This window comes from Pantherophis guttatus, chromosome 3, assembly GCF_059756535.1.
Source record: "Pantherophis guttatus breed Tessera chromosome 3, ASM5975653v1, whole genome shotgun sequence".
In the NCBI taxonomy this organism is placed as follows: Eukaryota; Metazoa; Chordata; class Lepidosauria; order Squamata; family Colubridae; genus Pantherophis; species Pantherophis guttatus.
In genome coordinates, this window is record NC_142065.1 from 16,067,083 (window position 1) to 16,085,881 (window position 18,799).

General features: G+C 39.6%; 1 protein-coding gene across 8 annotated transcripts in view; it reads right to left on the minus strand.

The window, feature by feature from the left end:
• LOC148114502 (uncharacterized) overlaps nucleotides 1-18,799 on the minus strand; it is a 74,570-nt gene that overhangs the window by 23,543 nt on the left and 32,228 nt on the right. For 2 of the 8 annotated variants that reach the window (XM_087889060.1, XM_087889064.1), the window contains exons 3-5: nucleotides 13,666-13,879; nucleotides 10,930-11,049; nucleotides 8,335-8,445 (exon numbers count right to left, since the gene is read on the minus strand). Coding sequence is in view for 4 of the 8 variants with exons in the window: in XM_087889064.1 (XP_087745190.1) it covers nucleotides 8,335-8,445; nucleotides 10,930-10,972 (154 nt within the window). In the remaining 4 variants the exon portion in view is untranslated. Of the gene's footprint in view, nucleotides 1-5,106; nucleotides 8,446-10,929; nucleotides 11,050-13,665; nucleotides 13,880-18,799 lie in introns of those variants that run through there. The other 6 variants (XM_087889061.1, XM_087889065.1, XM_087889056.1 and 3 more) reach the window with 4 other exon arrangements.

Genomic DNA, 18,799 nt, shown 5'->3' on the forward strand with positions numbered 1-18,799 from the left:
TGGGTGACTTTGGATCGTCTTTCTCTGAGCCAGCCTACCTCACTGGGTTGTTGTGAGGTAAATAAGTCCTGCCCTGAGATATAAATGCAAGTGACTTTCATTTTGTAATTTAATTGCTAATGCCCATTGTAGAAAGTTAACACCCACCCCACTCCTAGAAGAATGAAATATTTTAGGAAATATTAAAAAGGCAGAATATAATATTTCCCATAAAAGAGAAATAAAAAAATCAAGGGAGACAGAAAGTCAGAGCCAGCTCCCTGCCCCCAGCAGATATTTTGTGCCCATTAAGAAAGACTGGGCCAGCCTATCTACAAAACAAAGGACCCTCAGATCCAGGATGAAGGGATTAAGACATGACCCTTCAGGACATAATAGGATTAACCCACTAAAACACAGAGCCCACTACATTGCACAATCTCCTAAGGATATTGCATCACCCTTAGAAACTTCGATCAAACTTCTCAGACAACCTACAGAGCTAGCTATGACCCCTACATAACCCCTACATGGCTCCATGGGAGTCTGACAACAGCCAATAGAGTACATGTTCTTGCACAGGAACAGGAAGCTCAAGTGCAAAGTCCAAGAGAAGGTATAAAAACCACTCACTCTCAACTCCATGTGGTCAGCTGCACCAGAACTATGTGCTTGGTGGTTCTGCTTCATCAGTAAACCATCTTTCCAAGCAGCCTCCATGTTTCCAGTGTCTTTCTCCTGGATTGGAACTGAATCAGATGGATATTTCTTCCAACGCCATGTTTGCAAGCTCCTAAAAGAGTTTGCATGTTTCTTGCTCTCTCTTTTCTTTTCTTTCTTTTTTTCCTCTCATTAAGTTTTGGGATCATGGCAAAGGTAAGTCTTAATACCATGACCCCTGAATGATTTGCCTGCACAGAAATCTAAAAGCAAATATATATATATATATTTTACTAATTCTTGAACCATAAAAATTCTTGCACTTATTTCTGATCCATTAACCTTAATTTCTCTTTGGAGGTTGTGCTCCATTTTTTAATGATTTGACCAGTGGATTGTAAAATGTAAGTTTTATGTGCCAGCTTGCCAGATAGCAATCTCATCATTAAAATGTGTAGGCCTCTTTGTTTGAAGTAGGATGTTGTAAAAAGTCTCCTGGATCCATCCACATTCTTAACAAAACTTATTTTATTCCCCACAATGAAGCTAACTGAGAATGACTTAATGCTTTAGTCAGCAAAGTTTCTTTTTAAAAACTCCAAAACTTCTAGTACTAACCTCCTGGAGGGTACACAGAAGCTGAAAACAGGCTACAATCCCAACAAAAGTTAAAAATTAATCAGACTGTAATACACGAAGGCAATTCCAGATTAAGATAAAAGAAGTAGAATTTCCCTAAAAATATTGTACTGAAATTAGTACTATATCAAAAGAAAGGTCCTGATTTTAAACGGGTCACTAATTATGGCAAAATCAGATTTCTAAAGAAACCCATCATGGAATAATTTGCTTGAGGATGGAAATAATCCATTTGAGGTTACATTTGCAAAAGAAAGTCACTTTTTTTTTAATGCTGCTTCTCATGCAAGAAGGACTCATGAAAGGAACAATTAAGACAAATTAGTCTTCACCTTCGCCTCCCTTCAGATAGTCTTTGTCCTGGCTGATCTTGAAGACCATTAAGCAGGACTAATCACCAGGAAATTCTAGAGATGCAACTACTACACCATATTATCAGCTTCCTGTAAAATCCAATATTAGATTTAGAGACAGGAAATCTCTAGTATTATATGAGCTGGGAGACACAAGAGCATAGAACACAGAATAATAGAGTTGTAAAGAACCTTGGGAGGTCTTCTAGTCCAACCCTCTGCCCATGGCAGTGTTGTGGCTCCATTATCTGAGCCTGTGTCATCGGCAGGAGAGGACTCCGAGAATGAAGGAGAGGAGTTGGCGAGGCCTCCCTCTCCAGGACCCTCCTCTCTGGCAATGCCTTCGGTGTCCGCCGAAGGTCAAGAGATAGGGCCAGGGCCAAGCACGTCCACACAGCCACAGGTGGACAGTAATGAGGGAGATGAATCTTGGCTGGATCCTCGGCAGCGTCGCAGAGATAAGCACGTGCAACAGAAGAAGAGGCGTGCCAGAGATTAAGCTGAGTCACTGGACCACACCCCACAGGTTATAAAAGGGGATGAGGTGGCCATTCAGACTCTGTGACGGACAAAACTAACTACTATCGAGTCACATTGCATCTTTGGAAACAACATTATCTGCCTTGGATTTAATTACGGACTGGACAATTCTTGAACTGTGTGTATCTTGTTTATGAGTAAAGTTCTTGGCAAGCAGCTACTGGGTTGCTGCCAAGTCTCTTATCGGAAGAATTGGTTGTCTGCCAGCTTATTTAACCCCCGGCTGTCTGTTTGTGTGCGTGTGTGAGACGGGGACAGAACAGGCAGGAGATCCTATACCATTCTGGACCAGTAGTGAAATCTAAAATTTGTTACTACCATGGCTTGGTGGGCGTGGCTTGGTGGAGGGGGTAATGTGACTGAGTGGGCATGGCCAATTTTTTTTTAACTTTTAAAACCATTTTTTCTACAACCTCTTTGGCGAAGAGGTTGTAAAAAAATGCTTTCAAAAGGCTCTGACGATCCCACCTGAGTTCCCTGATCGGCAGAGACTTTTTTTCTTTTAAATGCCTCTGCCGATCAGGCAACTCAGCTTGGATCCTCAGAGGCATTTAAAAGAAAAAAACCCTTTTTTTCTTTTAAATGCCTTTGAGGATCCCAGGTGAGCCGCGCGATCATCAGAGGCTTTTTTTTTTACTTTTAAAAGCATTTTTTCGGCTGAAGAGGTTGTAGAAAAAATGCTTTTAAAAGTAAAAAAAAAAGCCTCTGATGATTGTGCGGCTCAGCTGGGTGGGGGTGGGGGTGGGGGCGTAGGGATTTTTGCTACCGGTTCTCCGAACCACCCGCTGCCATCGCTAGTGGATCGGATGATCCGGTCCGAACCGGGAGCATTTCACCCCTGTTCTGGATAAAATGGACAAAATTCGGTTCCTAGTGTGATGCCAAACTTCCATGGGATCTAGATTTTGCTCTCATGTTGTAAAGACAAGAACCAGTTATTAATAACTGTATAAATTGAAACAAATATAATTGACGAGCAATTTTCCAATTTCTAGTAGAAAAACTCAACTCAGAATATCGTGTTTCCCCGAAAATAAGACAGGGTCTTATTTTCTTTTAAACCCCACCCCCAAATAGGGGCTTGGCCTTATTATCGGGTGGTCTTATTATTTTGGGGGTACAGGAGGCAGCGAGCATGGGACTGAATGTCCTGTTGCTGCCGTCGCCTCCCCTCCCTGTTCTTTGTGCCTGCCGAATGGCGCAACACGTCCCACCTCACCCCAATGGCAACAGCTGCTTCCCTTCCCCACCATCTCTTTATCGAGAGGGGTGGCAGGTGGGGCGGGGGAAAAGCGAGACGCGTGGAGCAAGACATGGCTCCCCTTGCCATCTCTTCTCCCCCCCTCGCCGGACATGGCAGGACTCCTGCCCCTCACTTAGTCACCTGCCCCCTTTAGGGATGCAATTTGGGGATGGCAGATAGGGCAGGTGAGAAGCGGGACGCGCGTCTTACCTTTCCAGCTCCATCGCGTTCCTCGCTGTTGTGTCCAGGGAAACACGCTGTAAAAGAAAGCCTTCTCACAAGTTCAATCAAACTTCTCAAAGTAGTATAAACAGCAAGAATTTGACTCAGGGTCTATCCTTACTTTGCACCTGCAAATGATGGCATAAAGATGCCTGTGTGACTTCTCATAACATTATTTTCACATTATTCTCCAGCCAAATTGGGAGACAATATAGACTGATGCCTATCTAGTTTTAGTTCAAAGGAAATAGTTTTCCCTTTAATCCTGACACAAATCCTGCCAATTTTTAAATAACAGAACATAACAACAGAGTTGAAAGGGAAATCTTTTAATCTAACCCCCTGCTCAGGAAGGAAACCCATTTGCTACTTGAAAAAGCATCTTTGGGACCTATCCCATTTCAGACAAATGGCTGTTCAATCTCTTCTTAAAAACTTTCAGTGTTTGGAGCACCCACAACTTGTGGAGGGAAGTCATTCTATTGATCAATTGTCCTAACTATCAGGAAATTCTCCTTAATTCTAGGTTGCTTCTCTCCTTGATTAGTTTCCATCCGTTGCTTCTTGTCCTGCCTTCTGGTGCTTGGGAGAATAGGTTGACCCTCTCTTCTTTGTGGCAGCCCCTGAGATATTGGAACACTGATATCATGTCATCCGTCGTCCTTCTTTTCATTAAATGAGACATACTCAATTCCAGCAATATGTTTGAATCTCTAGTCCCCTAATCATTTTTGTTGCTCTTCTCTGCATTCTTTCTTGACTCCCAACATCTTTTTTTTTTTTTTTGCATCGTGGCAATCAAAACTGGATGCAATATTCCAAGTGTGGTCTTACCAAGGCATTATAAAGTGGCATTACCACTTCATGTGATCTTGATTCTATCCTTCAATTTATGCAGCCTAGAACTGTGTTGGCTTTTTTGGCAGCTACAGCACACTGCTGGCTCATATTTAAGTGATTGTCCACTAGGACAATCCCTCTGACAGTTACTACTCTTGAGCCAGGTACCACCTACACTATATATGTGCATTTGATTTTTCTTGCCTAAATGTAGAACCTTACTTTCTTTACCACTGAATTTCATTGTGTTAGATAACTCCCAATGTTCAAGTCTGTTAAGATCCTTCCGTATTACAGCTTATTCTCTAATAAGCTTTTGATGTTTAAGTAGCTTAAACTAAGGATGAAATCAACTTTTTATTTAAATCACTTGTGAAGGAAATCCAATACACGGATGCACACAACCATTCAACATTCAACTGGATAACTGAATTTTCCATGGCTTGGATGTAAAATCCGTGGGTTGGATTTGGGAGATTTTTTGACTGCAAACTGAAGATATTTCTCACATGGGCCCAACCAGACACAGCTTTCCTATAGAAGCAACTGAAGATTATTGCAAGCAGGTGTTATTTGAATAGAGTAAGTAAGTAAGTAAGTTAAGTAAGTAAGTAAGTAAACAGCAAAAACTCAAAAAACCAATGTATTTTATTTCTCAACTTAAAACAACTGATGAAACATTCACATATTTTGAAGAGTAGATTCTATAAAAGGTCACTTAAAGCAATAAAGATAGTAATTTCTATCCAAATACTACCATTTTAAAATATTGGCTCTCATATAAGAAAGTGTGCCAGCTATTTTAAATTGTTAATTTCTCAATAAGTCATCCAATAAATTCAGGACTGGCATGTTTGTACAAGAAAGACCAACCACAATGCACTTTAACATTTATTTATTTTTTCTTTTGTAGGAAGGGGAACAAACAATGTTATAGGGTTTCCTATAAAAATTAATATTAAGGCAAAAGTACCACTTGGGTGGCAGCAGATTTAATCTGGCCAAGCTGCATAAATGTAGAAGGGAGATATTTTTGGCATAGCTCAGATATAAACCTGACATGGCACTATATAGTATTAAAAGGAACTGCTGAAAACTACTGGAAACATACCCTATAGAATATATGTTTTTTAAATATATGGAAGGCTGCCATACATGATGGACATAAATATTTTTGAATAAAATGGTAACGAAAATGTTTGAATACTAGATTTGGTCACATCTGATTGTTTTTGTGTGTGAAATCTGTTGCAATATTAGAAAACATTGTGATAATTGCCAATAACATAAGCTCCAGTTTAATCATTTTGTAAGACTTCTTACTGGAAATATTTTTAAAATTAGTGATGTGAATTTTAACTTCCTGAATTGAAATGAAGACCAGAACATAGTTATCCTTTGTGTACTTCTTCAAATTTTGTGAACCAGTTCTTGGCTGAAAAACTGCTTAAAAAACAGGCATACTAAAAAAGAGAAATGTGCACATTAAAGAAAAATAGGCTTTTGGGGGGAAATGTCTTTAAAAATACATGTGATTGTTTTTATGAATTAATTTTAATATACATCATTTCACCCAGTGGGGTTGCTTGAATTCTCATGAGATTGTAAAAATATTGCAAGATTTTACAGTCCCTGGCAACATCTCATGAAATCCCCAAAGAGATCCTCAGAATCTTAGCAGAACTTTCCCAAAAATATTCCAATCTTGCTAAATTTTCATGAAATGATTTGGCAATACTAAAATGATATGGGGAGGTATGTCTTAATAACTGAGATGTGTCTTAATGAATCTTAATGATTCCAGTGTCTGTTCCAGTGACTTCAAGTGTCTTCAAGAAAGAAGCACTACCTTCTCAAATTTCATGGTCCCAATCGAGCAATTTCTCTTTGTCAAGTAATGCATGTAAATTGTGATCACATATTGTATATTGCTGAGTTTGTTTATTTGGTTTCAATCTTACTGGGTGGGAGTTTAATTGGAGGTTCACTTAGTCCCTCTTTTATAAGCAGCAATAGCAGTAGCAATAGCACTTAAACTTACAGACTCCCTTCATAGTGCTTTACAGCACTCTCAGAGGAATTTACAGAGTCAGTATATTGCCCCCAACAGTCTGGGTCCTCATTTTACCCACTTTGGAAGGATGGAAGGCTGAGTCAACCTTGAGCCAATCAGGATCGAATCTCTGGCATTGAACTAGCCTGCAATACTGAATTCTAACCCCTGCGTCACCACGGCTCACACAAAATGGTTCATAGGTATTTTTATTGTTGTATGCTGCCTTGATTTTCAAGTAGATAGAAGAAGAGATTAAAGCCAATAAATAAAGAATGCATTAATAAGCATCAATGGGGAAAAAAATCACCATCTGATGAAACTGGAGGAAAGGCCAGATATTATCTCTGTGAAGCAGGAACAAATCAACTGTGGTGCTTACGATTAAGAATAGAGAAGAGAAGGAAACACACAATGTAGAGTAGAGTAGAGTAGAGTAGAGTAGAGTAGAGTAGAGTAGAGTAGAGTAGAGTAGAGTAGAGTAGAACAGAACAACAGAACAGAACAGAACAGAACAGAATAGAATTCTTTATTGGCCAAGTGTGATTGGACACACAAGGAATTAGTCTTCAGTGCATATGCTCTCAGTGTACATAAAAGATATAAGTGATGAATCATGATCATAGTCATCATAAGATATAACACTTAGTGATACTAAATAAGCAATCAAAATCATATTAGGAAACTAAATAAAGCAATATAAATCGTAAGATACAAGCAACAAGGTTATAGTCATAAGTTGAAAAGGAGATAGATAATAGAAAGGATGAGAAGAAGAATAGTAATACAGTCTTAGTGAATAGTTTGATAGTGTTGTGGGAATTAGTTGTTTAGCAGAGTGATGGCATGTGGGAAAAAACTGTCCTTGTGTCTAGTTGTTCTGGTGTGCAGTGCTCTATAACGTCATTTTGAGGGTAGAAGTTGAAACAATTTATATCCAGAATGTGAGGGGTATGTAGATATTTCCTCAATGGAAGGCAGTATCTTGTGTGTGCACACATATCTCTGTGTGCACACACAAATTCAGATTTATGTAAAGAAAACATTGCAAAAGATTTATCGAGGGACGCTGAGTCAGAAATAATGTTCCTTGTAGAATTTAACAAGATGGACAAGTAGTGACTTGGGAGTTGCCTATTCCATGCTGAACAAGTTGTACATCTTTGTGTTAACAAATTATTTCACCAAGCTATATAAATTAATGAGGTACCAGCTGATGTCAGGCTTCAATTATGCTTGGGTATTTGTGTATGCACATGTGTTTTAAAACTTCAGATTTATTAGAAAATATTGGCAGATGCATAAAATGACTCTTCCCAAATGGTTTTCAACACTAACAAATGGGCCTTCCTTGTTGTTAGGCCATGGCTGGTGTGAATTACAAGGTGTTCCTTAGCGTTTTTGCAAATGTGAGTTCACTGCTGTGCAAAAATGTTAAGCATGCAATTGGATGATATCTTGATTTATGGACATCCACTGGATGAACCTCTAAAGCACCTGAAAGCAATCTTTCATCGACTGGAGGAAATACTTGGGTTTGACTTTTCACTCCTCAAAGTGCTTCTTGGAGACAGCAGGAAACCAGATATGGATTTAGGATATATTGTTGGGTAAAAGAATTAAAAAGTCAGGGACACATAAAAATGGAAGATATTTCAATCCACTAATAAGCCAGTCATGAGATGTTTTGGGGTGCTGAAGATCATGAGAGAAAATGTATGCCCTATTTGCCAGATTACAGGTATCTCTCTATAGGACTTACAAAACAAAATTATCTACATTTTTTTTAAAAAAAGTTCTTTTACCATATCTGGAACTGTCTCCTAGTATTCCAACATTAATTCGTTCCTTCACATTTGGTACTGAAATATTAGTTCCTGTTGTAAAAAATTGCAGAAGATAGGTGTTTCTTCTTTCTAAAATTAAATACAGGAGGAAATAAATAATATAACACCAAAACAACTAGATACAAGAACATTTTTTTCCCGAATGCCATCACTCTGCTAAACAAATAATTCCCTCAAACTGTCAAACTATTCACTAAAGCTGCATTACTATTGCTATTGGTCTTCTCATCGTCCCTGTCGCCCATCTCCTCCCACTTGTGAGACTGCATGACTGTAACTTTGTTGCTTATATCCTTGTGATTTATATTGATATTGATTGTTTCCTAGTATGATTTGATTGCTTATTGTACCGTATGACTGCCACTGGGTGTTGTGCCTTGTGATTCTTGACGAGTGTATCTTGTCTTTTTATGTACACTGAGAGCATATGCACCAAAGAAAAATTCCTTGTGTGTCCAATCACACTTGGCCAATAAAGATTTCTATTCTATTCTATTCTATTCTATTCTATTCTATTCTATTCTACTCTATTCTATTCTATTCTATTCTATTCTATTCATAATATAACTGGAACAGCCATCTCCAAATTATCTCCCTTCTGAGCTGCTACCGGTAGGACTACATATCTAAAATTCCCCTCCCCCAAGACTACTTCAGTTGCAAATACCTCTAGACAGGGACAGTTTGGGGAGACTGATATAATTTTGTGCTCTAAGACAGACCCCACTACAGTGATGGCTAACCTTTTTGCCATCGCGTGCCAGGAGAGGGGGGGGAGGTTCACGCGTGCGCATGTCCACACCCATAACGCCCCCCTGCGCATATGCGTGGAACCCCCCTCCCCCCTCCGCTCCTGGCACGCGATGGCCTGGTAGGCCTATTTTTCTTTCTTACCTGGCTCCAGATCCTCTCTATGCATCTGCGGAGGGCGAAAACAGCCTTTCCCACTCCCTCGGAGGCCCTCCGGAGGCCTGAAAGGGCCCATTTCCCAACTCCCAGTGAGACAGGAAGTGACATTTTTTGCTGTCCCCAGCCTCCAGAGCCACTCTAGGAGTCTCTAGAGGCTGGGGACAGCAAAAAACATCACTTCCTGTCCCACCGGGAGTTTATTGGTTCAATTTATTTATTTATTTATTTATTTGCCTTTGTAGCAGCCCCATGATCATGTGATCGAAATTCAGGTGCTTGGCAAGTGGTTCACACTTATGACTGTAACAGAGGTGGTATTCAGCCGGTTCATACCGGTTCACCTGAACCGGTAGCAGAAATTGTGGGTGGGCCTGCCCACCCACCCCCGCTCTATGCCATCCTATTTAGGCACGTTTTTGAGGCCGGGTGCATGCGCAGAAGGTGCGCGTGCCAGCAAAGCACCTGCGTGGAAGGCTAGGCGCATGTGCGTGCTCACATTTGTGAACCGGTAGGGAAAGTAAGTGAATACCACCCCTGGACTCTTAGACTTAGACTTAGAATAACTTTATTGTCACTTTGAATTTACACTAATCAGCATACATTAAAATGAAATTTCGTTGCGTCCAGCTCTCAAAGGGTCTCCACCTCCAATATACACTACATAACCATGACAGAATAAATAAATAAATACAAAATTATGCATATACCCACACATATATGACACGGAGAAACAACACAGTCTAGTCCAGATGTATACATATACATGGCGAGAAAAATGAGTCTTGCTATTGTCCCAAGGTCATGTGATCACCTTTTGCAACCTTTGGACAAGCAAAGTCAGTAGGGAAGCCAGATTCACTTAACAACCAGGTTACTAGCTTATCAACTATAGTGATTTGCTTAACAATTGTGGCAAAAAAGGTTGCAAAATGGGGGCAAAACTCACTTAATAACAGAAATTTTTGGCTGAATTGTGGTTGTAAGCAGCGGTGAAATCCGGCTGGATCTATCTGGCTCGCACAAACAGTAGTGCCGGCAGCAGGAGGCTCCGCCCACCCACTGAGACGTCATTACATCCTGTTTTTGACCCTCTGTGCATGCACAGAAGAGGCGTGCATGCTCCCATTCCCTAACCAGTAGCGAATGTAAGTGGATTTCACCGCTGGCTGTAAATCGAGGACTACCTGTACAATGTCAATCAAGTTTTTCTCTAGAAAATCAAGCCTGCATCCAAAATAAAGGCAATTGATGGGGTTATTTCCTGGACATAAATAAATTTGATGGCGACAGGAAATCATATTTCTGTCTGAAACTCCCCTTTTCTTTTTTTTAACCTTAGAATCACCAGTCGCATGCTAGAATTCCTCTGCACCATGTATTTGATGAGGATGCTTTTGAGGTTGCTGGTTCCCCCCACTCCCACCCCAATTCTAAGGCAGCAACCTTGGATTACGTAGGCCTGCTTTCCATATTAAATACATTTGAAGATGATTCCTCAAGCTCAGCATGATGCGACTCTACTTCCAACACGGAAGATGTGGTAAGGCAAACTTGACAAGTGAAATTAATTATTGCATTCCATTAATTTTGAGTCATACACCCAGCCCGTTAAAGCCAAGAGTGCCTTATGGAAAACAAACTCACCACACGGCCTTGAAATGTTAGTTTTGGCCTCTGCTTTCTCCATCCTGCTGGGGTCTTTTTGGACAGACTAACTTCATTGTGGTTTGCTTCTGCTGCTAACATCAGTAGAACATCTGCTGTCTTCCAGGGGAAAAAAAAAAGAGAGATCAATTCTTCATCCAAGGCTGGTGTGGGAAAAGATAGCGCCTCCTCAGCTACTTAAGACGCCGGCGATATCAGTTTCTCATACTCTTATCTTATTCATTTATATCACAAATGTCATTTTTCAGCATTCTGGCTGAAATACTGTTAAGCACACAATGGCTAAAGTATTCTGTGTGATGATATTTTTAATGTATTTATTTATATCTCACCTTTGTTATTTTGATAAATAATTCAAGATGGTGGAAACATGCAATACTCCTTCTTCCTCCTACTTTCCACACAACAATAGCCTTATGAGGGAGATAGTCTGAGAGAGGGTGACTGGCCCAAAGTCAACCAGTTGGCTCTCCTGCCTAAGGAAGGACTAGAACTCACTGTCTTCCAGTGACTGGCTCAAAGCCACTCAGCCTACTTTCATTCCTAAAACGGGATTAGAACTCACAAACTTCTGGCTTCTAGCCTGGTGCCTTAAAAACTAGAACCAAACTGGCCTATCACCTGTAAAGTAAATCAGTCAATCAATCAATCAATCAATCAGAGTATAGAACTGTAAGGGATCTTGGAAGTCTTCTGATCCAACCCTTGCTCAAACTCTGTATTGGCACAACTAACCCAGAGCTGAAAAAGCTTCTTGGATGAGTAGCGAAATGTCTTCAAAGAAAAACCAGAAAGTCCAGTTGCCTCTTGAAAAAGCACCTTTGGGACAACCATGACCTGGATGACTGAGAATCTCCATAGACATTTAGCCTGGATAATGAACATTGCAATTTTGGAAGCAATAAAAGAGAAGAGAAATAACTGGAGAACACCACAAAATATAAAGACCCGGAAATAGAACGACTGTGACAAAAGAAAGCAGAGATAGTACTAATAATAAAAGGTGCCTGGAGTGCAATTCCAAAGTATCTGGAGCACCATTTGAACACCATCAGCATTGACAAGATTAGTTAATTGCAAAAGGCAGCTTTGGTTGGAACAGCTTATATCCTGCAATGATACCATTAGTATTATTAAACAACATCTGCATAGCCCAGGTGCTTGGGAAGGACAATAAGTGGACAATAATGCCAAATCCAGTCTAAACATCTGGCTGATTGTGCAACCAACCATCATCATCATAATGGTGATCTCTGTATGCTATAAAATCCCTTGATCAAATTTCATTTTAACCACACTGTCTGGGCTTAGGCAAGCAAGCTTTCTATTGTCCCAACTGCTGCAGTGATAACACTTGTATGCTAAGCTACTTTGAGAAAAGGCTGTAAGGTAAAATATACAAGGCACTTTAAACAACTGGAAGAAGAATGCCACTGAAGACTTAAAGATTTAAAGGCCTATCTTGAGGCAAGTTCAGACTGAAATTGCAGAGACATTGTGCAATGTTTGTGTGCTGTGATTTTTTCTTTTTTTTTAAAAAAAGTCTTTGTACCTTAAACGTTAACACAGGTGAAAAAATATTTTGTTTCTTTGCAAAAAAAGATTTGAACTTTCAGGATGCATAAATTCTCTCTATGTAGTGCTACCTTTTTAGTTCAACTGTCTTCCTTGTTTGGTTTTTTTGGAAACTGGCAACGATAATTCTCTTTCAAAGAGCATTCAGTTTTAGGTTTTAATTACTGTAAATGTCTCTAATTTTTTTGTTTAGTGCTGTTTATTTTTTATTATAATCCACTTTGAGTTGTTTGAATTAGGCACTATATACACGTTGATAGAGAAGACGAAAACTCAAATAGTTGTTTAATCGGGAAATAAAATCAGTGTTGGTATTTGCATATCATATTAAACTATCATTTTTTTGTGATTTTTAAAAGTGGGCCTTAGGAAACGCAGTTACTTCTCCCTAGGTATTTTATCCTCTTCTCATACAATTGGCAGAAGTTCAAAATTAATTATTTTCACTTTTAGCCTTCCATAGGGTTTTTTTTTTTTTAGGGGGTAATCAGAAGTAACACACTGCTTAAATTTCATTATGGTTAACTTCAAATATATTAGCTTTAAGGCACAGCTAATGAAATGGACTTGTTGAAAGAAATCAGTGCTAACCATAATTATGACCCAGGAGAATATGAGATCAACAAAAAGAGAATCTTCTCCTGACCTTGGCTGTATAAATATTGGCTGTATAAGTATTGGCTGTATAAGTAACAATATTGTGTTGGGCAGTGGTGAAATCCATTTTTTTTTACTACCAGTTCTGCAGGGGTGGCTTGGTGGGCATAGCTTGGTGGGTGTGGCAGGGAAAAGATACTACAAAATCTCCATTCCCACCCCACTCCTGGGGGAAGGATATTGCAAAATCTCCATTCCCACCCCACTCTGGGGCCAGACAGAGGTGGTATTTGCTGGTTCTCCGAACTACTCAAAATTTCCACTACTGGTTCTCCAGAACCTCTCAGAACCTGCTGGATTTCACCCCTGGTGTTGGGGTGTGTGTTTATGAACATGGGGATGAGCCTGGGATTTGCTCTGGATGTTGTTCAAGGTTAGAGAATTTATTGGTTTCCAGCAGTTGCTGATCTACAACTCCTAGTAGTCCCAAATAACACATCCAATGGTGACAGGTGATTGGAATTGTAGTTTCAGAGTGACTACCTGCACATGGCATGCCAACATCATTGCGGAAATAGTCACCAGGAGACCGGTGGATGAGAATGAGGTATTGTGGAAGACTACTCTTATTCATCCCGCCAAGATGGTGCTCAATTGTATACATGCCAAGGAGTATTATCTATATGGAAGGTGTTTTCTTATGGTTGCCAGCCCTGGTTTTTGTCTGATGCACCACTTATCTGAAGAGCCACACTTCCTTTAAAAAAAAAAAAAGAAAGAGGGAAGAGAAATAAGAATCTGTGCTGATATTTAACAAGGCCACCCAAGAGAATTTGCACTCACTTCTCGCTGACAAAAGTCAACACATCTCTGCCCCCTTCACCCCACCTCCTCCTTTCCTTTCTGTTCCCATCCATTTCTCATCCTCCCACCACCTGATAGCAAAGTGGGTTAAACAAGGTGTCAGCCTTGATTATCTGGCTAGGTTATCCAAACCCTCTTTCGCAAGCGAACAGAAACTCATTTGACCTGCCTTACAACTTGGTTGTATGTAGAACGCTTTTCTTGGTTATCTTACTGCTGAGAGGATGGTGGGAAAGAAATAGAACTGAACCCCCCCACTCCTTCCTCCCCCCCCCCAGAGATAAGTTCAACACACTCAGGAGATCTGTAAACTTGCTTGCTGGCCATTAGGTTAAATTAGTGGGAGGACTGATAGCCTGAAAGTGAATTTAGTCTCTGAGAAAGAGGGCTGAATGATAAATGGTTGTGTTTATTGTAGATAGTTCCCTGGTCCTGAGGCCTCAACTATGACCTCTTGTGGGAATTAATTTTGCCTAGGTCTGCAGGAGTCTGAGGTATCAGACAAGAAATCAATTATTCAAGATTATTCACTCTTGCCTTTAGAAGAGACAACACAACTCCTAACTCGGCAGAAACCAGTCCTCCCCCAAAGAGGAAGAGAAAGGAATAACTCTTGGGGGTGGGGGGAGTGAATAGAGGCTTTATGAAAAATCTTGGGGGTTGGGGGACAGAAATAGAGAAACGGAGGAGAAACGGAAAGGATGGTGTAGAAGAACCTCTTCTGGGATATTTCTCTGACTTTCCAATCTAGTTTTCAACTTTTGGGTTGTCAAAAAACAAACAAACAAACAAAAAACTAATTCTAACCATGCATAGATTAGCCAAGGTTAGTGTAGGAGGGGACCAGACTGACCCCAAGGGTAGAGTCAAATGCATCATAAGTTACAGAAAAAGAGTGAACTTTGTGTCATTTAAAATCAGCTCTTTGATAACAGCCTGTGCATTTTTGAAGAGCAAGAGTTATCTTCCAGATGCGTTAGGCTCTAGTTACTGATTCTGCTGGACAGTTCAGGATAATGAGGGCTAACTTCCAACACATCTGTAGGACAACAGCTGGGAGAAGCTGTTTTAGATATATTTCTTTCAATGAAGAATTACTTGGGTGGCCCCTGATTCTGAAAAACAGGAATTTACCAAAAAAAAAAAAAAAAGAATAAAGGATTATACAGAATTAAGCTTGCTGAATTAGAATAATTGCTGTCATTTATGTAGCAGTGCAGCTTCATTTATGGCACACAAAGCTATGATCCGTGATTGCTACTCAGGGCACAACTACCCAGGTACTAGCTGTAGAGAAGCAACTCCAAGGTTCTTTTTGATGTATCTTCAGGTTCTTTATCTCAAAACTTTTCCTCATTTGCATCTAGTCATTGCATAAACATATCCCAGCAGTTTGTTTTTATGCCACATTCTTCTGATTATTCCTTTTCTCTTAAAACCATAGAATAATAGGGCTGGAAGGGACTTTGGAAGTCTTATGTTCCAACACGCTGCCCATGACGGGAGATACTATACCATTTTGGACAAATGGCTGTCCAGTCTTTTCTTGAAAACCTCCAGTGATGGGACATCCACAACTTCAAGAAGCAAGCCATTCCACTAATTGTTTTCACTGTCAGGAAATTTTTCCTAAGTTCTAGGATTTCTCTCTCTAATGATCTTTCGCCCGTTACTTCTTGTCCTGCCCTCAGGTGCTTTGCAGAATAAGTTGACTCCCTCTTCTCTGTGACAGCCCATACCTTGCCTTGCTCCCAACCCAAACAAAAAAAACAAACAAACCCCAAACACACCTTAATTAATTCTGAGTTGTTCTGTTTTCCACATAGCACTTTCCATCTTATTCTAACATATTTTTTTGTCATGGCTGAAATCTTGTGTATTTTACAATATATATGTATATGACACTCACTCTGTCAAGGATCTTGGAGTACTCATTTCTAAAGATCTAAGTGCCAGAGCCCACTGTAACAACATTGCCAAAAAGGCATTAGGAGTTGTTAACCTAATTTTGTGTAGCTTCTTCTCTGGTAATATTGTACTACTAACTAGAGCATACAAAACATTTGCTAGACCAATTCTTGAATACAGCTCATCTGTCTGGAACCTGCACTGCATATTGAACATAAATACAATTGAGAGAATCCAGAGATATTTTAGGAGAAGAGTCCTCCATTCTTCTACCCGCAATAAAATACCTTATGCCACCAGACTCCAAATTTTCGGCTTAGACAAGTTAGAACAACGCCGACTTCAGTCTGACCTAAGCATAGTACATAAAATTATCTGCCACAATGTTCTACTTCAATGACTACTTCAGCTTCAACCACAACAATACATGAGCAAATAATAGATACAAACTCAAGGTAAACCGCTCCAAACTTGATTGCAGAAAATATGACTTCAGTAACAGAGTGGTCAATGCCTGGAATGCACTACCTGACTCTGTGGTCTCTTCCCCAAACCCCCAAAACTTTAACCTTAAACTGTCTACTGTTGACCTCACCCCATTCCTAAGAGGTCTGTAAGGGGCGTGCATAAGCGCACCAGCGCGCCTACCGTCCCTGTCCTAATATTCCTTTTTACTTACTGTTTTCATGTATTCAAATTACTTTTATCTGTTATCTTATATATGCTTGACAAAATAAATACATAAAATAAATAAATATGTTTCTTTGGCTGAAGCAGTCTGGTGACTTTTAGGGATTAGGATCAACTCACTTGTTATTAGTTATTTTACTCTCTCTCTCTCTCTCTCCCCCCTCCCCCTTCCAGGGACAAGCTGATTTGGACAGTAGGAAAATCTGATTGCAAATTGGAACCTGCTTGCCTAAAGAACCTTATCTAATAATCTAACAGAGCAGGGAGAGAAGTGATGGAGGGAGAGTGCCAAATTTCTTTTGAGGATAGAAAGCTTCTAGTGTCTGTCAGTGTTTTACACTGGTTTTGAATACAGGTTTACTGTTCTTTTGGAATAGCACTAGACCCATATCCAAAATGATGGATGGTTATTAATTATGTTGTGATTTTTTTTAAAAAAAAGAATTAATGGGGGCTTACATTCACAGACGCATACTACAATATGGTGCATCCCCAAATTATGCCTTTATTTTTGCCTTTGCAACTGGGGGGAAGGAAAATATGAATTTCTTTATATTTTGCTCTGTTGATCTAACTTTACAGAGAGAAATGCTTGCTCTGCTTTCAAAAGGTTTAGTACGTGTAATCTGTGATTGGCAAATTGTTTTTTTTTTCAAGGAAGTGGGCTGTGAAAATGATTGATGGAGAAGACTCCATTTTATTTTTAGTAGGGTGGTGGCAGTTTTGGTTGAGTACCTATTTTAAGTTTGCTAAGGCTATCATTTTATTGTATTTACAACACAAAGTAGTGCCTTGACAGTTCTGTCAACCTAAGCCTTCATTACTGAGCTGCTGGAGAATTGGAGAGCTTAAGACAGATGCTTTCCTTGATAAACAGCAAAGGTGATTGCTGGACTTTGTGTACCTAGCTTAGAAACACAGTTAACAAAGGCAAAATGGGGTGAGGCAACCTTTCACACACCATTAGTATCAATGGAAACATTTATGAAAGGAGTATTTTGTCAAAGGTAAAATACTTCTAGATATTATTCTGCTGCTTGGGTGAAATGGAGAGGAATTATCCTATTCAGCTACTATTTGCTATGAAAAACTATGTATATATGGTTTTGTATGGCTTATGCACATACTTACATGTCTACAGACATATAAATATATATACACATAAATAAAATTCACAGACCAATTCTATGCCTATTGAGCCCTGGTGGCACAGTGATGGGAATGTAGTATTTCAGGTTGACTCTGCCCACAGCCAAGAGTTTGATCCTGACTGGTTCAAGGTTGACTCAGCCTTCCATCCTTCCAAAGTGGGTAAAATTAGGACCCAGAATGTTGGGAACAATATGCTGACATTTCTAACAGTTTAGAGAGTGCTCTAAAACACTGTAGAGTGGTATATACCTCTAAGTGCTATTGCTATTCACTCTGGGGGGAAAAATCCATTAATTTTAGCAGGATGATTTGGAGACAACGCAAATAGCATTGAAGCTTAAAAATCAGATAGCTTGAAAACTGGATTTGACTACTGTTTCACTGTCCTGTGGTGATGTTGCTTCTGGAAACTGACAATCCCACTAAGAAATATGTATTCTAAAAGAGGTTCCTCGATTATGGAAAGACATAATTATTTTATGATTTCTTACTTTATTTACACAAAATTATGTTTATTCCATTTTGAATGACATTTAGAAGCTTACTTCTTCAGTTTGCAGAGCTGCCAGCTCTTGTAAGGACAAACTATTCCGCCCTGAGGAAAAAAGTTCCTGTCCGAAATGAAGAATGTTTATGATTTATTGAAAAAAGAAAATATTCAGTGGTTTGTAGCAAGGAAACCAGTTGGCAGCTCATGGACCTGATCCAATCCCTGGAGCAATTTCCTCTGGCCAACAGTAGATCTTCCAGATATTAAGGTGTGGTGAAATGTTCGCTTACTATTACCGTATGAAGAACAGTAAATTGTTTTCAAGATCAAGAATACACACAGTCCTCATTTTAATTGCACATGTCTCCCTGGTTTTTTTCCCCCCCTGGTTCATAACTCTTTGCCATGTATTAATGCATACATTCCATAATCATAAAACCTAAAGTACAAGCTAGCATCAGTTTTGTTATGGAATGGAAGTACATTAGTTGAGTATCTGACAAAATAGACTCCTATTACCTCAATAAAGTTTCTGGAAGGAAAACAGAAACAGAATTGTGCCAGAAATATCTG